At 40.6% G+C, this 25,212-nt stretch overlaps 1 protein-coding gene across 6 annotated transcripts in view; it reads left to right on the forward strand.

The window, feature by feature from the left end:
• Positions 1–21,632, forward strand: part of LOC127581064 (fibroblast growth factor receptor substrate 2-like) — a 75,118-nt gene extending 53,486 nt beyond the window's left edge. For 5 of the 6 annotated variants that reach the window (XM_052035131.1, XM_052035128.1, XM_052035130.1 and 2 more), the window contains exons 4-8: positions 1,313–1,499; positions 5,653–5,814; positions 8,252–8,418; positions 9,687–10,633; positions 13,518–21,632. In XM_052035131.1, the coding sequence (XP_051891091.1) occupies positions 1,313–1,499; positions 5,653–5,814; positions 8,252–8,418; positions 9,687–10,633; positions 13,518–13,545 (1,491 nt within the window). In that variant the 3' untranslated portion in view covers positions 13,546–21,632. Of the gene's footprint in view, positions 1–1,312; positions 1,500–5,652; positions 5,815–8,251; positions 8,419–9,686; positions 10,638–13,517 lie in introns of those variants that run through there. The other variant, XM_052035133.1, reaches the window with a different exon arrangement.
• Positions 21,633–25,212: the final 3,580 nt, after the last annotated feature.

Consider the following 25,212-nt stretch of genomic DNA (forward strand, 5'->3'; position numbering starts at 1 on the left):
TATCTATGAATTTAGAGCAGGACTGTCAGAGAGTAAGAAATAAAACTGTTATCTGGGAATCATGAATAAAATGGTTTTGTTTCAGTGGCTCCTTTGGCCAATGTGTTGTGGGTTCAATAATTCTTGATCTAATTCCAAGATAGATAAATGCTCCAAACCCCCCTATAGTCCAGAGGTGTTGTTTTAGGGGAATTAGCTGAAGGTATTGTGAAAATGGATGTTTTAAAGAGGTTTTTCAACAAGACTGCTTGGCTCTGTTGTGCTGATGGAGTGGAGTCTTGTAGAGAGGGAAGGTTCGGTAACCACAATGTTGGACAGAATGACATACGTTGGTGGCATTTAGATAAGAAAGGAGGAGCATGTCCCTGGAGTACATGCAAATGTGAAAAATATTTTCAAAACCTCTCCTGTGGAACAGGAAGGCGTTGGAAGCAGACTTTGTAGACCATGGGTACGATGGAGCAATGGAGTTCTGGATGGTATGGATTTTGAAGAAAGCAAAGATGTATGAAAAGTGTAGTTTGTTGGTAACTAGTAGAGCCTTTATGCAAGGGACTGTTCATTCCCTGACATTTCCCAAAATCCTTCATAGCTATTGATATTAAAGAACCTCCCAGTTCTTCAAAAGAAAATACCATTGGGTTTTTAAGTCACTCTTTCTGAATGAACGGATGTAGCCCAGGCTTAATGTTTCCAAGATAGAATAGTTGACACCAATAATCTCCCATCAGTGCACTTAAGTGCAAGTTAAGAGTACTTCCAAGTTAATAGCGAAACCTCTAACTTGGGGCCAAGAACACTGAGCCAAATTGACACATGCAACTGAATTGACAGAGACTTTCATTGTAGATTGGTGAACTGAGGTGGTGACTTTGAGGTTGATGTCTGTGGTGTTAAATGGATGAGGAGTTTGAAACTCCTCTCTGGATTGAGCAAAAAAATCGAGGCTGTTCTTTGTTGGATTGAACCTGAATGGACATCTTGGTTGGTTGAAATCTTGAGCAAATTTTGGGATCTTATTAGAAAGGCTTTGGCTTCAGTTTTGTTGAACTACAGACGACTGGATCATAATGTGACAATGTCGGATGAGCACTTGGATGGCTTATCATAGCTTTGGACTCAGTACCAAGAATAGTGGTTTAGAAGAACCAAGGCTTATTATGGGCATACATAGGGACACTTGTGTGCATTTACAAAGTATATAACAAAGCATGGCAAAATTTTTATTTGTATTTTTATTTATCCTTGAATAAATAATCCCTCCTGCATAACATACATCATGCTATTCTCAGAAGGGTGTTCTCTCCTGCAGGTGACAAACGTGGATGATGATGGTAATGAGCTGGGCTCTGGGATCATGGAACTGACCAACTCTGAGTTAATTTTGCACACCAGGAAACGAGATGCTGTGAGATGGCCGTACCTCTGTCTGCGGCGTTATGGTTATGACTCCAACCTCTTCTCATTTGAAAGTGGAAGAAGATGCCAAACTGGACAAGGTTGGTTTTGTATGGTTCATGGAACTGTTGAATTTCTTCAACCACCTTTTTTTTGCCCGTAGCCAACTGAACTTGTGCTAACCGATCCTATTTACACAAGGTCTTCCCTGTAATCTTCAGATTGCTGGATTTTTGTCTCCAAAAGTCCAATGTGATAAAATCTTGCTTCAGTCCCTTTGGTTATTGGAAGCAGTAGCTTCTTTGTGTATTATAGACAAGCTCGGCTGTTTTCTGTTTCAGTGGTAATGTGAATGGAATCCTGGGGCCGCAATCTCCAACTACAGGTGTAAGCCTAGTAATTTCTAAGGTAGAGAGGTAGGGACATGTTTGGCACAACTTTGTGGGCCGAAGGGCCTGAATTGTGCTGTAGGTTTTCTATGTTTCTATGTTACAGGTACATATCATCAAACCTAAGGCTCAACTTAATCAGCTGGTCACCTTTAGTTCCCCCTATGCACACTTCTTGGACTTTATTTTTGTCAATTCATGATAGTGTTCCCTAATCAGTTTGACATTTTTATTAGGAATAAATATTTATTTCATATTTCATTATTTTATGGACGGAGGTCATTGAGCTTATGCTGACTCCCAGAGCAATCCCATCAATCTTGTTCCCCTACATATCCCTGTAACCTATTTTCTCTTACATGCTCATCAGCTCTCCCCTGATTCTCTGACAATCCTCTTACACGAGGGGCAATTTACAGCAGCCAATTAAGCTACCAAAACTACACATCTTTGGGATGTGGGACAAAACCACAGCACTGAGGAGAGAACGACGAGGTCACAGAAAGCACATGAAAACTTCACAGAGGCCACGATTACACCTGGGTTGCCAGAGCAGAGGGGGCAGCAGCACTATTTGCTACCTCACTTTGGCCATGTTGCTCAATTGTTCAGGAACCCTCATTCAAATTGGTGATTGGAGATTCAATTTGTCTCACCTGTTACTTGAGCCTTTTTGACCTTCATTAAATTGTTGGTCTTTATGCAGGTTCAGCTGAGCTACTAGTTAGGGCCGCATGACTGGCGATTGCCAGATGATGGGGTCAAATCAACATCTGCCCTAATTTAACCAGGTATCCTGACAGATGTCCTGTTTGCCAGCGCTGGTGCCGATCTAAGTCAGCAGTGGCATCCCCCACCCAGCCCCTGTACTCCTCTGATGGACTCTTCATGGAATACTCCAGGGCAGCACAATCTTTAAGCTCTTGGACTGGAAAATCTGCTTGCTGAACCTTGGTGGACGCTAATCCTCTTTACCTGCATTAGGCCCATATCCCTCTGCTGCCGTACTATCCAAGTATCTGTCCAAATGCCTCTTAAATGCTGTAATTGCACCTATCTCTACCACTTCTTCACTGAAACTTGTGTGGAGAAATGTAAATAGTTGTTTTCATTTATTTTGGTTTCATTGATCTTAATTGATTGTATATAGATGACCAATTTAGAATTCAAATGTAAAATAATGTAAGTTTTTTTTGCATCTCCCAAGTATTACCAATTTTTGTGAAGGTGAAAGGTTTTCAACAGCCTTGATTATATTGACAACATTGACAAGCTATGAGCCTTGAGATGTGACCTTGCTTGTTGTCTAAGCCATTGCATAAGTGCAGCTATCTATCTCTGCTGGGCATCACCAAAATGCTGGAAGCTGGACTCCAATGGAATGCTTCACTGGGCTGAAACAAACAAAATAGCCCAGGGTTGATGGGCAGTGATTTTGGGGCAATGGAAGATCTGCCCAATGATGGTTGATAAAGCCTATTTTTCCCAAATGAATTCTTCCATTCAGAAAGACCTTTTATAGTTTTTCTTCTTCATTGTATTTTCCTTGAATAATTCAGAAATGTAGAATTTTCACCTCTGCTGCTCTGACTGGAATCATTCAGTTCTACACTACAGAAACAGGGCTTTTGACCCAACTCGTCCTTGCTGACTGTGCTGCCTATAAACGCTAATCCTCTTTACCTGCATTAGGCCCATATCCCTCTGCTGCCATACTATCCAAGTATCTGTCCAAATGCCTTTTAAATGCTGTAATTGCACCTATCTCTACCACTTCTTCTGGTAGCTCGTTCCAAACCGGTAAATATTGAAGATGTGAATGCTTGACTACAGAAAAGCTAATTTCAATAATTTAAGGAGGAACAATTGCCGGGTAATGCAGTATGAAAAAATGGAGAGCATTCAGGGAAGAGGTACCTCAAGCACCAATTAAGCAAATTGGTTTGAATGAAGTGACAGAGTACCAAAGCTAATGTGTACTGAACAACAAGGAAAACATTGTCATCCAGGGTGCATCAGTTAGAATAGAAAAATACTAAAAGTTATAGACTGGTTAGGATCAGTTAGAGAAGTGCTAAAATGCTACAGAAGGTAAATGTTATGTCATCCACTGGTTAGACTGCCAGTGGATCTTTATTTAACTTTTTAAATTTTGAGTGTGACAATATGATTCAAAATAATTATATAAATATCAATGAAATCACTTGTGCCTTCTTTACAAGGTGGGAAAACTATTTTGTTTAGGTGGCTGAATGTATTGATGTACATTGGTGGCTGAAGACATTAATGTACATACCTGTAGAGGCCGGATAGGCTGGGACATTTTCCCTGAAGCGAGGAGGGTGAGGTTTATAAAATCATAAGGGGCATAAATAAGTCGAATGGACACAAGTCTTTTTCCTAGGGTAAGGGTGTATAAAACTTAGAGGGCATGGGTTTAAGGTGAGAGGAGAAAGATTTAACAGGGACCTGACAGGCAAATTTTTCACACAGAGGGTGGTGGGTGTATGGAATGAGCTACCAGAGGAAGCTGTAGAGGTGGGTACAATTACACTGTTTAAAAGACATTTAGACAGGTACATGGATAGGAAAGGTTTAGAAGAATACGGGCTAAATGCAGATAAGTGAGCCAACTTGGTTGGAATGAATGAGTTAGGCTGTTTCCGTGCTATATGGCTCTATGACTGTACGTCATCATTATTTTTTAGCCAGTTGATCAAAATCCTGGAATTCTTCAGCTGACATCATTTGGGTAACATCAGAGGTTGGGCCTCCTGTGACATTTTCTCACCTCCCAACACCCCAAAGCCATTCCAGCATCTACAAGGCACAAGGGTATGATGGAATGCTCTCCATTTGCCTGGGTGACTCCAGCTACACCAAAACTCATAGTGTAATACCATCCAAGGCATTGTAGTTTGCTGGATTGACCCTGAAAGATTGATCCCCACCACTGTACATCTTGGCTGCAGTGTGCACCATCCATAAAATCCACTGCAGTTACTCACCTAGGCAAGTAAAATGATTAAATAAAAATCCATATTCTGAGGTACTTCATCAAGAATGCTCACCCCAATTTCAAAAAGCATTGAATAAGAAATAGAATGGTGTCCACATCCTAATGGTGCATTTTCAATTTGAAACAATTTCCATTTATTACAATATAATAATCTACATGATCTGATTAAATAAAATTAAGACCATAGTTTTCACCAGAACGATTGTAATTATTTGGAATTTTAATTCTCTGGTCTCTACAGCAGTTGGCAAATAGAAGTACGTTATATGACTGGGGTGAATTTAGTTAAACACCTTACCATTTATGTTGTAACTTCTCTACAGTGTGATTTTTCTCATTTCTAATCCTGTGTAAATGTTGATTTTTATTTTGCTCAATTAAATGAGTTGTTTCTGTTTCTTTTGTTAATAATTTTAGAATTAATTTCATTGTGGCAAGCGGAAATTGTTTTTGTGAAGCTTCCTTGCCTTTTTATATCTAATAGTTTCTGAGCACCACCTACTGTTTGCTGAAAGAAATGCTGATGGATTTGTATGGTAGAACTGATCGCCACAGCGAAAAAAATACAAAGCAATTGCACTGTACATGAAATTAATAACCTATTTTATGTGCAAGTACTTAAAGGCAATGTGTGGTGTATGAAGCTATTCCTGATGCTGTATGCTGTGTATGAATGGAGTTTTATACCGTACACATGAACAATTAAAAAAAAAAGCCACTGATGGCTGATATCAAATGAGGATCCCATTAAACCACTTCTGGATTTCATTGAGTAAATTCCCAAAATCTTGCATTCTTCGAAGTCCTTTCTGCAATATGCAATGACTGCTTTTACTTATCTTGCAGGCATTTTTGCCTTCAAGTGTGCACGTGCTGAGGAGATTTTTAACCTTCTCCAAGAGATCATGCAGTGTAACAGTATTAATGTCGTCGAGGAACCCATGATGATATCGAGAAACCCTCATCCGACGGAACTTGATTTACCAAGGACGCCACAGACTCCAACCAGTGAGTGCTTATGGAGGAAGCTTTTAGTTTGACTGGGATGGAAAGAAAGTGGGCTGATAGACTAGGTTGTGCTGGATAGATATTTTATTGCATTCCTGTCAACATGCTATTACCATACTACCTGGTTTCGTATCTGCAACTGGCAACAATATGTGTGAATTGTTTTTAAAGTACTATAAAGATTGTATTGACAAGATGAATACCAAAATGACAATGTTTCAGGAAGCACTGACCAAAAGGTTAGCTGAAGAAGTTGGTTTTAAGGAAAGTGTGAAAGGAGAAAGGGTTGAAAGATGGAATAAATTACATTACATGGGCCCAAGATGGCTGATGGCATGGCAACCAACGTTGGGTGAGGAGGGAGAAGTGCAAAGAGGACCATTGCATGGGAAAGGGGTGTTGGTATTGGTTTATTATTGTCACTTGTACCAAGGTACAGTGAAAAACTTGGCTTGCATACCGTTCGTACAGATCAATTCATTACACAGTGCAGATTCATTGAGTTACTACAGAGTGCATTGAGGTAGTACAGGTAAAAACAATAACAGAGTATAGAGTAAAGTGTCACAGCTACAGGGAAATGCATTGCGGGTAGACAATAAGGTGTAAGGTCACATTAAGGTAGATTGTGACGTCAAGGGTCCATCTCATCGTATAAGGGAACTGTTCAATGGTCTTATCACAGTGGGATAGAAGCTGTTCTTGAACCTGGTGGTATGTGCCCTCAGGCTCCTGTATCTTCTGCCTGTTGGGAAGAGGAGAGAAGAGAGAATGACCTGGTTGTTTCTCTCTCCACAGATGCATATTTCTAGCATTCTGTTTTCATGACTGGGTGAGAGAGGTGATTGAAAGGTAGAGGTGACCAATCATCAAGATGCAATTGGAGGGGGATGCCACACTTGGAGATCATGTTTCCAAAGGGCAGGATGTAGATAAGGAAGAGAAGTGAAAGAAAAGGTGGTTGAGTATTTGTAACGGATGAGCATAGAAAGGTATCAATGGTGCTGAGCCTCTGAGTCAGGCTTGAAATCAAGCAGTGAGCTCGTTAGTCAGTCGAGACAGTCGGAATAAGACAGACAGAATCTGATCCCTTGGGTAGAAATGTCAAACACCAGAGGACATGCTTTTAAGGTTGGGGGGGGGGGGTGGGTGGGTGGAGTTTAAAGGCAACGTGAGGGGCAAGTTTTTTTATGTAGAGAGTGGTAGGTGCCTGGAATGGGTTACCAGGGGCAGTAGTGGAAGCAGGCAGTTTAGTGAAGTTTAAGAGGACACATGAATATGAAGGGAATGGAGGGAGATGGATGATACACAGGAGGAGGACATTTAGTATAAATCGGCATCAAGATGGGCACAACATCATGGGCTGAATGGCCTGTCCAGTGATGTACATCTATGTTCTATGAGCTGGACAACAAAAGGGAGCTCTTAGAAGGTGGTAATGTGATCAGCCTTGTCAAAAACTACAGAAAGGGCAAAGGGAGATGAGGCAATATTGTCATGGAACCTGTGATTTATAGAATTTGGGTCATTTTGGTGCTGTGATGGTGATGGACATCTTTCTGGCAGTGATTTAATTGGAAAGTTCTGTAGTCATGTAGAAGGCAGGGCACCATGTAAGAATTTTGCGGAAGCGTTGTGGTGATTGGTAGGTCAAAGACTTGGCAGCTGGCAGTTTCCTTCAGGGCCAGTTGGAGAAACAAGTAGAAGGAAGTAGAGTTACATGTGAAATACTCTCTTGTCCTTGCAATCCTTATTATTTCTACGCCCCATACTGTAGAGCTGTGTGTAAATCTAAAGAGGCTGCTGGCTTAAAAGTTTGTGCTGTTGTGTTGTCACTCCTCTGATGCCCTCGAGTTAAAGTTCAAGTTTGTTGTGACGGGCATACATACCCAGGGTATAAATGCAATGAAAATTAGCTTTATGCAGCACAGTATATTGCACACGTGACAAACATAAATTACATAAACTTAACATAAATTATACACACCTTACACGACAAAATAAACAAAAACAAACATAATGACATTAGGGAAATATAGTTTGAGGTAGAATTAGGGCTTTTCAGGTTGGTTCAAGAATCTGACGGCAGTGGGGAAGAAGCTGTTTTTTAACCTTGAGGTGTGGGTCTTCAGGTTCCTGTACCTCTTCCCTGACGGCAGCAGTGAGAAGAGGGCATGGCCCCAATGATTGGGGTCCTTAATAACGGATGCCACCTTCCTGAGACATCACCTCTTGTATCCATATATCATCTTCATTATTAGTGTGACTCCTGGTATGATCATTATTGATTACTTTCTGGAAAAGTTCCAATGATCTTTGCACTTTTTTTTGGTGTCTGGCTGGGTTAGAATAGAGGAATAAAGATAGAATAGTTTGATCGTGTTAACATGCAGTTCTTTTGCTGAGTGAAGCTGACTGTTAATAACTTTGCTTCCAGCCCCTGGTTTCACTGTGTCTGGATTTCCAAATGGATTCCCTTGTTACCCACCAATGGGTGATGGCTCCTCTCACCCCTCGACTCGACATCCTTCCATTGGAAGCGCACGTCTCTCCTCAGTGGGTGAAGAGTCCACCCACCCTCTGATTGTAGGAGGTGATGATCAGGTGTGTGGACATACATTTATGAACAGTTTCATGGAAGGAAGCCACTGTGGGCAAATAATCAAGTCTTGTACGTAAATAAAATTAATAAGTAATGAAACAAATGTTGGGGTCAGAAAGTGTACATCTGTTTAACATGGGAATAAACAGCAAATGTCACGTATGAAACCTTAAGCGCCAGGTAGTGTGCTGGGAAAATGATGGTGAAAATCCAGAACACTCCACCCTGTCCCCTACCCCACACACCCATCTTTAAAGAATGGTATTGTGGCTGAGTGGATTGAAAATTAAATTTGTATTAAATGTTATGAAGCGAGGCAAGTGGATGGATTTGACATGCAGATCAGCTATGACCTATTTGAATGGTGGAATATAGTCAAAGAGCTGATTTACCTTCTTCAGTTCCTATAGCTGGATGATGAGCAAGCCACTTTAAATGGTTGGGTTGTTTGACAAGAAGCTGCAGTCTGTCCGGAGGTTAGATAGTGTCAACTGCATTGTATGTTTATAGTCATACAGAGAGCATAATTGGGGACCACAGTCACCTGCAGCATGACCATGGGAGAAATGTGCCAAATCTACGAGAGTATCAAACGATGGCGTTTCCTGAATTCAGCTGGCTGATCACAAGCCTATTGAAATTTCAGGAATATCATAGAAATTATTTTAGCTATGAATGTACTAGAAATGGACTATCATACAGCATGTAAAGTGCACATCTTCACTGTATGTTGATGTTTCCAATAAAGTGATTAACAGGTCCTGCTAAACTATTTTCTGGACAATTATATCTGTTATCAAAATTATAAACCAACTTAATGCAGTAGAATTCTGTCCCATTTTCTAATAAAGGGACACTATTTAAAATGTACATATTCACTAGTAAACACTATTTGTGCTGAAAGGGCATTTTTTTTACTTAGGGGAAAAATTTAAAGACTTGATTCACATTCACCATGTGGATGTCAAATTGTATAGGAAATGAGTGGGACTATTTGGGTTTCACAACAGTTTCGTACACTAGGCAGATAGAGTTCTAGGTAAAGCATTGTTTGTAATTGGTTAAAATTAAGAAGAGTTGCATTCTACTCTTTTGACTTAACTTTTCAGTTGAATTAAAACAGATTGCATGATTTAAAAAAAAATGGGCAACTTGAATAATTTGCATTGATCGTATGTGCAATCCTGATTAAATTTGGTAGTGTTAATAAAGCCTAAGTGAACAGTTGGCAGCTATAATTTCTTCCAACCTTCTGCCTTGTTTGCTACAGATTCACACATATGTGAACACTTCCAATGTCGATGAGGAGCGGAAGAGAAGACCCTGTGTTCACGGTCTGACCGAACCGCGACCCTCCATCTCTGAAATGATGCAGAGCCACACAAGTCACTGCCCTGCAGTGGAAGACCGATCTCCTCAAGTCCTACTGCAGCCAGGTGAGGTTAAGTTTGTCCTGGGACCAACACCGGTTCAGAGAAGAATGATGGAGCTCGAAAGAATGGATCGACAAAAAGAACATGTTGAATACTGCGGCGGAGGCTTGAGTTTCCAGGACCGAGATATTGCCCAGGATGGCGATGACCAGAGTGTGGTGTGCGTCCCTAACAAGATGACTTACGAGAATGTTAATGGTTTACCTGTGACATCTGGTACAGGACTTCGACGAGGTCGGCTTAAGATGAGTGGGGATAGCCAGAACCTTAATAACTGTGCTCATAGGAAGACAGCCATGCTGAACTATGAAAATCTGCCCTCTTTACCTCCTGTGTGGGAAAGCCAGACACAAAGGCGGGAGGAAGAGGATTGGAGTGACTCTGGAACTCCCCCGCAAAATGGATACCACAGTAACCTTGACCCACTGCGGAACTACGTCAACACGGAGAATGTAACAATTCAGCCTGGTTTACATAAAGTAGACTTCACGCGGCGGCGAGATTGCACTCCAAACGTCTTCAGCTTTGACTTTAGACGCCCGTGCCCCGAGCAGAGGCAATTAAACTACATCCAAGTGGAGCTGGAGGGTGCCAGTGACTCAGATAACCCCCAGACCCCCAAATTGCCCAGCACTCCAGTCCCGCCAACTCCCACACGTAGGACTGAGTTTTACGCTGTTATAGACATTAAAAAGACAGCTGCTATGTCCAGTTTGCAAAAAGCACTACCAAGGGATGACGGGACGTCACGCAAGACAAGGCACAACAGTACAGACCTGCCATTGTAAGCACTGTCACTTTCCTGATTTATTATGTTAGTCTAACATTGTATTTATATTGGGGTTCCAAAATTCAACAGTGCATTGACACACACGAGTCTGGAAACAAAAAGGCAACTTGAATTTGTATTGTACTTTTCCCGTCCCTCTTGAAATGCCCCAAAGACGTTGAGAACCAATGGATGCAGAAACTGTCATTGTGCAAGAACCTCAAAAGCAAGCTCCCATAAGGATACATAGAGTTGTAGAGCTGTACAGACCGAAACAGGCCCTTCAGCCCAAATTGTCTGTATTGACCAAGTTGTCTAACTGAGCTCGTCCCATTTACCTGTGTTTGGCCCATATCCTTCTAAAGCTTCCCTATCCGTGTAACTGTCCCATTGCTTTTTAAATGTTGTTGTATCCCCTCTACCACTTTCTCTGGCAGCTCATTTTGTATACTCACCACCCTCATTTTATATACTTGCCCCTCCCTCTAAAATCTTTCCCCCTTCTAGCTAAACCTATGCTCTCTAGTTTTGAACTCCCCTACCCTGGGGAAAAGACCTTGGCTATTCAACTTGTCTGTGCCCCTCATTATTTTATAAACCTCTATAATGTCACTCCTCAGCCTCCTATGCTCCAGGGGAAAAAGGTCCTAACCTATCCAATCTCTCCTTATAACCCAAGCCTTCCAGTCCTGGCCACATCCTTGTAAATCTTTTTTGCACTCCCTCCAGTTTAGTGACATCCTTCCTACGAGGACTGCATGTAGTACTCCAAATGTGGTCTTAGCAACATCTTGTACAGCTCACATCCCAATTCCTGTGCTCAATATTCTGACCAATGAATGCAACCCTGCCGAATGCTACCTTCACCACCCTGTCTACCTGTGTCGCCACTTTCAAGAAACTATGTACCTGCACCCCTAGGTCTCTCTGTTCTACAACACTCCCTTGGGCAAGTCCTGCTCTGGTTTGTCTTGCCAAGATGCAACAACCTGCATTTATCCAAATTAAATCCATCTGTCATTTGGAGACACGAGATTCTGCAGATGCTGGAATCTGGAGCAACACACACACAAAATGCTGGAGGAACTCAGTAGGTCAGGCAGCATCTATGGCGGGAAATAAACAGTCAATGTTTTGTATTGAGACCCTTCATCAGGATTCGTCAGTCCTGATGAATGGTCTCGGCCCGAAACGTCAACTGTTTATTTCCCTCCACAGATGCTGCCTGACCTGCTGAGTTACTCCAGCACTTTCCGTGTGTAGCTCCATCTGCCATTCCTTGGCCATTGGCCCAGTTGATCAAGACCCCGTTGTAATCTGAGATAACCACCTTTACTGTCCACTGTACCACCAGTTTTAGTGTCATCTGCAAACTTACCAACCATGCCACCTATGTTTTCATCCAATCATTAATATAACCGATGAACTACAGTGGACCCAGCACCGATCCCTGCTGCACACCGCTGGTCACAGGCCTCCACAATCCTCCACCACAATCTTCTGTCTCTTGCCCTCAAGCCAAGCCATGATATGGTACATGATTCAGTATGAAAATGACCAAATTTCTGTGACTGAGGGAAAAATATCTTCAACGTCACTTTGGATAATTTCCCAGATCATCCTTGAAATAGTATCTGTAGTGTCCACCTGAGGGAACAGATAGGCAGCTGTTTGTCCTTGAGGTGCATTATAGCCTGAGTATCCACCAATTGTTATTTCCCAGAAGGAACAATATCCCACTCCTGTCACCTTTACAAATATATTAAAATACAAATGTGTATTTTAAGTATTAAAGCTGTTCCTATTGCAATATGCCGTGCTTAAATAAAATTGCATCAGTTTTCTGGTGCACTCGCATTTTATTTGTGACTTCCAACTGAGCATCTCTGTACTTAGTTGGAACTCCAGGTCACAGCTCTGTAAACGTGCATTAATCTCTTAAAGTTTGAAGCCTCAGGCACTTCAGTAATCTCGGTGATTCATGGCTGACCTGCTGCATTTTCTCTGCTTATTTCTGCTGCTATTGGTTAACAACACACTGTGGAATAATCTAAACCAGGGAGCTAATGAGGCACATATGAATTATTTAATTTGAGTTGAAATAGAGATGATCTGTAGGAGATTGGTTTTGAAATTATATCATTCTTGTTTGGTCTGTTTTGGGGATTTAAGCAAAATGTGAACCTCAGCTGTTCGTTTTGACGAAATGTATTAGATGACAATTAAGAACATACTGCGGGAATATAGAGACGTAGCTGGTAGAGCCCCTGCCTCACAACACCAGAGACCTGGGGTCAATCCTGACCTTGGGAGCTGTCTGTGTAGTATGCATATTCGCCCTGTGACTGTGTGGGTTTCCTCCGAGTGCTCTGGTTTCCTCCCATATCCCAAAGACTTGTGGGTTGGTAGGTTAATTGGCCACTGTAAATTGCCCCTGGTGAGTGGTGGAATCTATGGAGGGTTGTTGAGAATGTAGGGAACAAAAAAAATTGATTATTGTAGACAGTGTGAATGCGTTGGTTGATAGTCAGTATGGACTGAGTGGGCTGAAGGGCCTATTTTTATGATGTATCGCCCTTTGACTCTCATCAGTATCCTGGTTAGTTAACTTCTTCAGAACTTGATTTGAAGAATCAGCTTTATCTGGCCTTTCATATTCTACTACTCGTTTTGTTCATGTGTGCTTTTTTTGAAAGGTTTGGGTATTATTTTTATTGAAGTGATTTTCTTTCACTTTTGGAATTGAGATAAGTTTGTATACTGGAGTTGCAAGATTACAGAAAAAGTAAAGGTGAACAATGATTTTGCTTTGGGTCAGGTATTGTATGTTTTATTGGAATGGGTCATATGCCCATTTTGTTTTGCGTATTTTTAATCCTTCTCCTGTGTTTTGTTACAGCTCTTCGTTTGTTGGGACCCACTGCTAGCCATAATTGCCATTAAAAATGAATTCATTGAAAGTGTCCTACTTCTGAAGTGTCAAATATGGTACATTATCATCTGCATTTTCTTCTTTAAAGAAAACTTTGCCTTTTTTTTTAAGGGACAGTCTCTGTCCAAAGGTCAGAAATACACAAACATTTCAGAATGGCTTTAAATTATTACTACATTCCTGCAGTGATCTTTTGAGTTTAAGACTCTTGGTAAAGAAATAAACATTTTGATGGGCTGCTACTTTAAGAATAGGGCCATGTGCTTTTAGTAAATTTCAATGCTTTATGAAGTCATTTTCTTCGTTGATGTGCATCCTATTTAATGAAGAAGACCATGTGCAGGCCCTTGGAAACATACTGTCTCTTTGATCCAGGTTTCAGGAAGACTGTTGAAGGTGTTTGCAGACAGTCATTACTATGCATCAGTCAGCATCATTTTGCCATGTATCCTGTGGCAAATTATATGAGAATTACATGGAGTAGCTCAGTCACAACTGTCAATGATGTTAAGGATGTTTGGTACAAATTCCAAAGGTGATCTGCTCAATGAAACACTTTCAGTTTTCATTATCAACAGAAATCAAATTAGTGTTTGACTTTAATTTGATCCCTTATAGCTGTATTAATAAAATCAGCACAAGTACAAATTAAGTGTGTTGTGCTTCCTCAGTATCTCTTTAAGTAGCTATCCCATGCCTGGTGGGGGAAGACAACAGTTGAGTGCAATGGAATGACAAACAATCTGCTGGAGGAACTCAAGGGGTCAATCAGCATCTGTGGGGGGAAAGGAACTGTTAATGTTTTGAGTCAAAACCTTGCATCAGGACTGAGTAGGATGGTTGAGTTCTGGCAGTGATATATTTGAGACAGTTGCACTTGTTTGAGACGCAGGCTGGAATTTCTTTACCAAGTTCTGCACCGGGGCTCACACTGAAGGGTGTGGGTTTGCATTCTGCGTGAGGAGCAGCCTTTGGCTGGACACCCACCACATGTCTTAACTCTCACATGTGAGCAGTGGCCATTCTGTCACAATTTTCGAGTTTGCCAAGATGGGAGGGAGGAAGCTGTTTCACCAAGCTCATCCATTTCAAGAATGGTTCAGTGCCTTTGCAGAAATAAGGTGGGGAGGGGTGATCAAGGAAGAGGAAATGAAAATAAAATGGCTGAAAAGTATTGATGCGGTAAATTAGGTTCAAATGTTCATTGGGAATGTTCAAAAAAATAGTGGATACAGTGAGGTGGGCAATAGTGACTTTGTAGTAATATTCTTTTATTATTGATACATGCAACAAAATTTCAGTTCTTTAAGTTTACAATACATCTGCTTAGAAAAAGGGAAAATACCCAACGTTCTCGATCCTTTCGAGCAACAAACAGGGAGCTTTGGAAGTGATATGTATTGTGCACTTGCATCAAAAAAATGTGCTTTCATCTAGCTGGCCTTCTGCAATTTATATTGAACATCCTTAATTTGTCTTTTTCTTTTTCTGTTATTGGCTTCTTGACATTTTCAGGGTTACAAAATGTGCCAAACAAAGTGCCAACCTTCCATGCATGAAATAGTGTTGAACAAAATCCAGTCAGTCTGGTGCCTTGTTTACACTGAGACTTGCTCGCTCCTTCAGATTGTTGGTACTTTAATTGCTAACTTGTGTGTTGTGTTTTAGCTGTAGTTAAACAAAAAGGCCAGAGTTCCTTTTTATCACCCTATACTTTTACCATTAAATGTGACCACTGAACAAGTGTTTGGCCATAAGCCTTTCATATGAGTCTGTGGGAATGGAAATAGTGTAATAACTACCTGTAATTGACCACATTGCCTGACATTTTGAGTTTGTTCAACTTTCTCAATATGCCTTTTAAAGCTGCAGTATATTTATGTCTTTTGTAGAGTGAGTTGATGGGTGTGAACTACCCAAACAAAAACAAAATCGGGTTTAGGAAAGGCATCACTGTACTCAAGTCTCCTAAAGTTCATAGAATCATAGAAATGTACAGCACAAAAATGGGCCCTTTTGGCCTATGTCACCATGCCAACCACAATGCCTACCTACGCTAATCCTATTTGACTGCATTAAGCCCATATCCCTCTGAGCCTTTCCTATCTGAGTACCTGTCCAAGATGATATAAAAAAAAATGTAATTAAGATGCTTAAAATTGTACAAAGTTTCAGTTTCATGCATTAATGTCTCGAGCTGTCAAAGTCTTGTATCATATTATCCTATTGATATAATTGAATCTTATACACCGTAATCTTCTTTTAAAATCCCTGTGATGTTAGCTGCTGTGATAATGCAAAATGTCATTAATTCACATGACATTCCTGGATCTAATTCCATTTATTATTCGGGTACATAGGGTTTGCTTAATTCCTTTAGCAGCCTACCCATACTAAATTATAATTACAGGAAGTCCCCAGATTACGAATGAGTTCCGTTTTTGAGTCTGTTCGTTAGTCAAATTTGTATGTAAATCGGAACAGTTACGTACAGTTCACACCTAGTGTCAATTAGTCAAATGTTTGTCTTAGTATATAGTATATATTTTACCTAAAACGTTATAAATATAATAATGCTTAAAACGCGCAGTGTTTTGAGCATCGTGCAAAGTAGTCTACCCGTTCGTTAGTACGAACCGTTGTATGTAACTCGATTTTTTTTAAATAATAGGCTTTACAGAGGTCGGTTCGTAAGTATGGGCGTTCGTAAATCGGGCGTTCGTAACCCGGGGACTTCCTGTATTACAGTGATGAGAGATAATGCTGCACTTCAGTTTGCATTAGGTTTGGTACTTTTATAGCTAAAAAAGGGTCCACTTACTAGGCAGAATGTATAAAATATTGCTAAGTTGTTATCTTTGCACAGTTGACGTTTTTGCTTGTTGATTGTGGCTTGGTATTTAGAAGAAGCAATGTGCCACATTGCTGTAACGCCAGGAGGTAATGGAGATTTGGACTGAAAGTAGGGTTTTTGTGTGTTCTTCTCTTTTCCTTTTTAAATTTGCTTGATTGTGTGAATGTTTAGTAAGACACCAAGTACTTGCCCTCAGCAGGATTTGTGAAGTTAGGTTAGAATCACAGTGTGCTTTGCTCACAGTTTTCACAATTAAATTGTGAATTGTACAGCAAGGAAATGCATGAAATTAAAGAAACAAAATCAAATTCGGTCTTTGGAGAAGTGGCTCGATCTCCTGTGGATTGTTGAGGTTGTGCAGTGAGCATCTGGCTTATTACAGAACAGACATCTCTTTGGTTCGGATCTGACCTGTGTGGATTGACTTTAGCTAATTGTAACAGTAGGAATCGTTGATTTACAGAGGGAAGTGTAAAACCAAACTGTATTCCCGAATTTTATTGTTTTCCAGTGATTCCTGCTAGAGTTGTTCTCTTATGGCTGTCATGAGGGCAGGACGACATTTAGAGCAATGTTAAAATTGGTAGAGCTATCAACCTGACATTAGTCATACTCCATGGACAGTGAGCTAGCCGCTTCCATCACAGTTCCTGGAGGTATCCTGTCATAGATGCACAGAGATGGAGGCAGGGGGTCCATATTGAACAACACTAGGTAGAAAGACCTGAAGCAGCAAGCTGTGATTATCCTCTGTTCCCGAATATGAGGTTGAACGTAAGAAATAAGAAGCATTTAGATTAGTCTGCCTGGTAACAACTATTGTTGGAGGAACAAGTATTTCTCATTCCATTCCTTACAAACAAATTAAGTGTTGAAGCAAGGGAAGTAAATGGATCATAAGGAGTAGACAGTTAGTGTCCAGCACACTATTCCACCAGGTGGAGCCAATGTATAACAGTTTAAGAATTTACAGTTGAATTCAATTCCATGCAATGTGAGATTTTAAAATCTGTGCTTAATAATTGGGTAGAAGCTGGTTCATTAATCAGTTATTTGTATTGTGTTTTTAACTATTACTTCCATGTGTTCAAACTGACAAATGCAGAAATTGTAACCAAATGATGAATATATTGCAGCTTTGAAAATATGTTCAGTATACCTTTTTGAAAGTTGAGAGCTTCCAAGCTGCATTTACTGTTTCTGATGGTGAGTGCAGTTGGCAATTTTCGGCTTTGCTCCCACTGAACCAGCATATGTGGCCTTTGTTCTTTGAGTCCTCATGCTAGGATCATCTACACCGTTCACCTCTGCGGCAAGGGATTTTGTCCTTTTGAACTACAGCAGTTCTGTGCACAACTTTTAAAATTCAGTCTGCCAACTAAATGGCTCCACAGTATTAACTTATAAATATGTATAATGTGTGTATAGTCATCAGGGCAGGTTCAGCAGAGCTAAAGAATGTAACTTCTTTCCCACTTTGTGCCCTCTTTTGCACTCATGGGTCAGACATTAGATCAAATGTGAAGACTGATATTTGCTTTCGATTCCTGGATGTGGCTGAGGTGCATTGGTTGGGTTCTGTAGCAGCCTTGTTTGGTTTGTCTTAAGTGAGGATTTCTAATTAGTGCCAAATTAAGTTGATTTAGACTTTGGGCTCAACTCTTTCTGGATTAAGATTGGTCAGAATTTTTTGAATTTATGAGCTTAGACTGCTAGCAAATGAAGGAGACCTTGTACTCTTCAATTAGGATTTGAATCCTGACGCTAATGGACAAGAAGCCATGCTTTGGGCTCCACTATAGCCAGAACTACTTCTGACCTCCTAAATAGAAATATAAGTAGAAATGATAGTTTGCAACTGGGTCTTGCACCCTGTCCATTATCATTCTGCCGTATAGCTACAGTTTCTTCACAGCAACCCCAAGGCAAGAGCAGTGATTGTCTCTGAAGCGATTGTTGCGCTCAACATCAACTGAAGGTCATTTTAAATCTGTGGATAAAAGCCAAGCGTCCTTGAATCTCTTGTTGACTTTCTTTGGCCAGATTTATAAGTGTAATTTCAGCCTTAAAGCAATGGCCATTATATTTCCTAAAACCCACGGGAGCTCTCTGGCTAAGGCACTATGTACCAGGCAAAATTTTAAATTTGAGTTCTTTTTATTAATTCCTTTACAAAGCTATTTTTAACCCTTTTTTTTGTAAGAAATGAGGAAAACTGACCTCTGACTGGGACAGCTAATTAAAGTTATGTTTACAGGTTAATGTTAAAATTCTTTTACAGCACAAGTGCCTAAGTTACCATATGAATAGGCTGGTAGCAGTACTTAGCAGTAACTCTCCTTAGAAGTGGTTTTGGTGGGGTAGGGTGGGGGAAGATTAAAAGACCCAATGCTACCATTGCCAACATTTGGTTCATTACATTACTTTTGAAATATAATGCTTTGCCTGACTATATCTATAATATGTAAAGGTGAGAAGCAAGTGCCTTATCACTATGCTAGCAAGATGTTTAGACAGAAACAAGAGTTTTAAATGCTGTCATATTTGGCTACACTTTTTCATCTTGCTGTAATGGCCATAACATTCACAAATTCATGTTCTTGGCCTAAAGTGGTTAGTGTCGTCAGGGATGTAAAAGTGGAAAGTGGTTTCATTCTTCAGCACTGATGACCAATATTCAGTGAACACTTGTGTTTTTCAAAAATACTGGGAATTCAATGAAAGTGTTTAAATCGGGTAATTTCAATGTAGGTTGTAGGGACTGTGAATGATTTGAAATGCCACTGTTGACCTGCTAGTGACATTTAGATGCCTGTAGTCAAAAGCGCATTTGCGCAGATTTTGTTGTGCAGTTACTTTTTAATTTCAGTGGGAGCAATCCCTTCAGTATTGTGTAAAGTTTCATGAATGAAAACTCTGAGCAGGTTCCAGGCCATGTGCATCACTGTCTTAAGGTACTTCATTTCTCTGCACGTGCTGATCTGCTGGCAGTTTTGTAGAAGTTTCTTGTGTACTGCACGTCGGTACGTAGATGCCCTTGGATGCTGCTGTATATGTCAGCTTCTGTGAGCTTTCGCAAGGTACGGATGAAGGTAATCACAGAATTTTCTGAATGTGGACGGGACTCAGTGAATCTGAAGAGATGCAGAAACATTTTTTTTAGCTGAATTAAACTGTACCTATTTAAAAATCAGCATTTTAAAAATAGAATGAACCATTTTTGTTCTGGATTGCTTCAAAAGCAGAAAGCTGATATTTTGCGTTGCTGAAGTATGATTTTTTTTCTCTGGGTTTGTGTGAGTAAATTTTCCAACCTTCCATTAAAGCAGTCGTTCAGAATATCCTCTGGTGGTGTTCGAACAGCTTCACATATGATTCTGATGGGATAAAATGACGTTAAACTCTCCAACTAAGTATCTTTTGCCAAATCACCCATTTGCATGAACATAATTCTATTTACAATCTGAACACTATTTTCAAGCGAGCAGGTTTTGGGCTGCCTTTGTTTAAAATCATTACCATGATTTGACCCAAACAATGTAGAGTTCAGAGAATTCATAGAGTTGTACAGCATGGAAACAGGCCCTTCAGCCCAAGTGGTCCATGCTGACCATGATGCCCCATCAAAACTAGTTCCCGTTTGCCAGTATTTGGTCCCTAACCTAAACAGAATCAGACTGTTCAGAAATCTGGTGGCGGAGGGGAAGAAGCTATTCCTAAGTCATTGAGTGTGGGTCTTCAGGCTCCTGTACCTCCTCCCCTATAGTAGTAAGGAGAAGAGGGCATGTCCCGGATGGTGAGGGTCCTTGGTGATGGATGGCACCATCTTCAGGCACCACCTCTTGAAGATGTCTCGATGGTGGGGGGGGGGGGGGGGTTGTGCCTGTGATGGAGCTGGCTGGATCTACAACCCTCTGCAGCCTCTTGCGATCCTGCACATTGGAGCCTCCATTCCAAGCTGTGATGCAACCAGTCAGAATGCTCTCCACCGTACATCTATAGAAATTTGCAATTTGTCCAACTGTCTTTTAAAAGTTATTTTACCTGCCTCAGTAACTTCCTCTGACAGCTCATTCCACATATATACAACCCTTTGTGTGTGAAAAAAAATAAAGTTGCCTCTCAAGTTCACCTTAACCTCTCACCTTATACCTACACCATCTAGTTATTGATTCCCCAACCCTGGGAAAAAGGTTTGTGACATTTGTACTCCCAGATGTCAAATCAGACCTGTGCTTCTCACATTGGCATATTTGCAAACAGAGGTCTGAAAAAAAAATATCCTGTCATCCCTGGTCCCATTTGGCTTGTGACCTTAACTAATTGTGCAGCCCAGGTACCAGTTAAAACTGACTTACACTAAATCAGCAGACTGAATTTCCAATTCAACTGCAAAGAGCTTTTTACACGGTAGGGAACTGTGTGGGCATCTGCAAATTCTGTGATTATCCTATCATCTAAGCCCTGATGTCCATGAGTTTATGAACTGTGCTGTTTTTAACCCTTTCCAATCCATGACGAGTTCAAACCCACTTCACTAATTCTTAAAGTCTGATGGTACTGATTATCAATAGCTGCTGGATTGATAAAATGAAGCAGTTAATAAACAGCTATAGTTCAGCCTAGTTGTATTGATGCTCCTCAGTAGATTTTGCACATCTTTTATTTAAAGTACTGGTATCGCCTGCACTATAGCAGCATTGTTAAAACTGCTCATGCTTGAGTCATTGCTTTATCTTAAAAGTGTTATTTTCTCTATTTAATAAAGGTGGTCCAGTAACTAATTACCTGTTTAAATTGAGCTTCAAAACCTTATTAATCAATGAAAAGTGCTGTTGTACGATTGTGGATAAGGAAGGGTTAAATGTAATTAATGGCCTAGTGTTCCTTGGGTAAACTGTAGGTACGCTTAAGCAGAATAATTATATTGTAATTTCAGTAAAAGTAATTGTAGTCTGATCCTGAGTATTTATGACTTTATTAAAGTGACTACACTAAAAAAAATCCTCCTGAGGGATGAACAATTAAGTTGGATGTTTCTGTTTTATGGAAATCAGGTTATGTGTATAATTGCATTGTATTATACTGTACTGCAAATGTTATGTTCAAACTAGCACCATTTCATACTTTGTTTATATGCTGTATGGAAATGTATGAAATATAACAAGTAAATGTTGTAAGAGCAATGCTGTATCATACTTTATTGGCCTTCAAACATGGCATATAGAATAAAGAAATGGACTCAATCAAACTGTTACAGTATTTTCTTTTAAAGAAAGTCAAGGAATTTTATTACTTGCTGGGAATCTCCCTCACTCTCCTCCTCTCATTTTGTCGGCCTCCTGATCTGTACTGTCACTGGGAAAATGTTGGAAGCTAATGTTAAAAACATTTAAAAAAAAACAAATCAGTGGATTCAGACAAATGGTGTGATGTAATCGTATTTGACTAAATATTTGGAGTTCTTTGAGGAATTGGCATGTACTGTGGATAAAGGAGAACCAGTGGATGTACAATGCTCGGATTTCAAGAAGGCATTTGATAAAGGTGCCACGTCAAAGATTATTGCAGAAGATAAAAGCTCATGACGCAGGAGATAATATTTTGCCGTGGGTGGAAGATTGGCTGGCTAATGGGAAACAGAGTGGGCAGAAATGGGTCTTTCTCTGATTGGCAAGTGGTGGGCCACACTGTTGGGGTCTCAACTGTTTTTCGAATTAATATCAACTGCTGGCACTGAAAAATGACAGAAGTTGTTAAACATCTGTTAAAAGGTAAGTAGGAAAGTAAGTTGTGAAGAGGCCATCATAAGGCTACAAAGGTATGTGGATAGGTTAACATAGAACATAGAACAGTACAGCACAGAACAGGCCCTTTGGCCCACAATGTTGTGCTGACATATCTATTTCCTCCTACCTACAGAATGCCCATATCCCTCTATTTTCCTCTCATTCATGTGCCCATCCAAGTCCCTCTTAAAGCCCCCAATGAATTTGCCTCCACCACCCTATCAGGCAACGCATTCCAGGCATCCACCACTCTCTCAGTAAAAAAAACTTACCCCTCACGTCTGTTCTGAACCTACCCCCTCTCACCTTAAATGTGTGACCTCTGGTATAGGATCTATCAATAATGGGAAAAAGATATTGCTTGTCCACCCTATCTATGCCCCTCATAATTTTATACACTTCCAACAGATCACCCCTCAGCTTCTGCTGCTCCAGAGAAAAGAGCCTAAGTTTGTCCAGCCTTTCCTGATAGCACATGCCCTCTAATCCAGGTAAACCTCTGCACCCTCCCTAAAACCTTGACTTCCTTCCTATAGTGAGGTGACCAGAATTGCACACACGAAGTGAACTAAGATTCAGATTAGCTTATTGTCATATACATCAGGAGCAGTGACATTCTTTGCTCATATGAAGCTTGCAGAGTAAACACATACACCAATAAATGCAGTGACAATTGCAAGACAGCAGATTGGTGCAAAGATTATAGTGCAATCTGAGTGGTTTAAAAAGAAATGCTAAAGTGACAATAACGGAATAACCAAGAGAGGTAGAATTAAGAGCACAAGTATTAATGAAAAACTTACTTGCAGCAGCATTGCAGGTACATAGCATCAGATACACAACATTCACAAGAAAAACTTAAGCATAAATTATGCACAATTTTTACAAGAAAGGACACAATTAGTCCATTGTAGTGCAAGGTGGTCATAGTGTTGCTATACTGAGGTAGTGATTAGGGTTGTGCAGGTTGGTTTAAGAGTTGAATGGTTGAAGGGAAGTAGCTGTTCTTGAGCCTGGTGGTGTGGGACTTCAGGCTTCTGTACCTCCTGCCCAATGGCAGCTGCGAGAAGATGGCACGGCCCGGATGGTGGGGATCCATGAACCCAACGCTCATTATTCCTTTGCACTATTTATTTATTTTTCTAATTTATAGATTTTATGTCTTTGCACTGTACTGCTGCTGTAAAACAAGTTTGACCTCACCTTTTACATTCAGCAGATCATTGGAGGATGGGCAAATCCCGAAATAGGGAAAAAGATGAATTGAGAACATTGATATGGAATGTACTGTCACTGGAGCAGTGATAGGAAAAACTGGTAGAATTATTCATATAGGACTGAGGGTTTGTGCTGTTAACTTGGCTGTGGAAATCCATAAGTTTTCCGCAGATGTTGATTGACAATCTGTCCCTAGAAATGGTGATGGAGAAGTCGCAGAAGAGTAACTGACGGCATGATGGAGAAGGGAAGGGAGGAAACTAGAATTGGATCCGATGAGATTGTGCAATGGGGGTGAGATCTTGAATCCACATTGGTGGTCAGCAGTGTAGAAGGTGGTGAGAGGTTGGCCTCACAAGATAAAAATCAAAATACACTGCAGATGCTGGAAATTGGAAATAAAAACAAAATGTTGGAAAAGCTCAGCAGGTCAGGTGGCATCTGTGGAAAGAGAAACAGTTAATGTTTCAGGCTTGGGACCCTTCAGAACTGAGAGGGAAAAATGTTCAGGGCAGGCATGGTAGTGTAGCGGTTAGCGTAACGCTTTACAGCGCCAGTGACCTGGGTTCAATTCCGGCCGCTGTCTGTAAGGAGTTTGTACGTTCTCCCTGTGTCTGCGTGGGTTTCCTCCGGGTGCTCCGGTTTCCTTCCACATTCCAAAGACATATGGGTTAGGAAGTTGTGGGCATGCTATGTTGGCACCGGAAGCGTGGCGACACTTGCAGGCTGTCCCCAGAACACTCTACGCAAAAGATGCATTTCACTGTGTGTTTCGATGTACATGTGACTAATAAAGAGATCTTGTCTTATCTAATTGGTACCAGAGAAGGTGGGGAAGGGTGGAACAAAGGAAATTTCTGATGGGGTGAACTGATGGCAGCCTTGGAAGCTTATGTCCACAGGTCTTCTTCTCCAAGATGCTGCTTCTTCATGAAGCCGAAATGACCCTCATAGTTACTCTTTTCATTTACTTGGAATAGATTTGGAGTGCTGTACCAAAGCTGATGGCTGCACAAAGTGCTAAATGGCCCTCATGGGCAGAGAGTTCAAAAGACTCACTGCCATCTGGGTTGCAATAATGACTTGTGCGGTGTCAGTAGTGACTCAGTTGGTATCCCTCTTTTCTCTGTGTCAGAAGGATGTGATGCCTGAGACTAAAGCACAAACACAGTGTGTTAATGGTGGTGCAGTTTTTTGGATAAGATGTTTAATGGAAGCCCTGCCTCCTAGTGATGTTACTTGCAGCAGAATGTTGGGAGTTCTCTGTGCGGTCCTGGCTAAGATTTACCCCTCAACAATGACCAAACGCATTGTCAGATCGTGTCTTTCATTGCATTTTGTGGGAACTTGCTTTTCCCCCATTATGACAATGACTGTACTTCAAAAAATGCTCTAATGTAATGTAAATGCTCTTAGTGTGCTCTGGGATGTCCCATGATTGTAAAGGGTGCTATTGAAATACATTCATATGATTAACATAAATCCAACACAGCTATATGCTTTGTGGAATACCTTCATTTCTCCTTGATATAGCATATTTTAGTGAGACAATACAGTTATCCGAAATTGGTTTGTTTTCAAATGGAAACCTGGCTGTGAAACTTTATTCAAGGTTAAAGAAGTATCTTAAGATTACTTTATTTGTATGGGAAAGAACAATAGAATTCAATTTACATTTTGAGTTAAAATGACCTTCACCAGTGGTTGAAAAGCAAGTCACCTGTTTGATTTCAAATATAAAAACACTTAAATTGCTCCGATCTCTGTCACATTCCGAGGAATTGCGTGGACCTTTCCTGAC

Source organism: Pristis pectinata, chromosome 20, assembly GCF_009764475.1.
Source record: "Pristis pectinata isolate sPriPec2 chromosome 20, sPriPec2.1.pri, whole genome shotgun sequence".
Lineage (NCBI taxonomy): Eukaryota > Metazoa > Chordata > Chondrichthyes > Rhinopristiformes > Pristidae > Pristis > Pristis pectinata.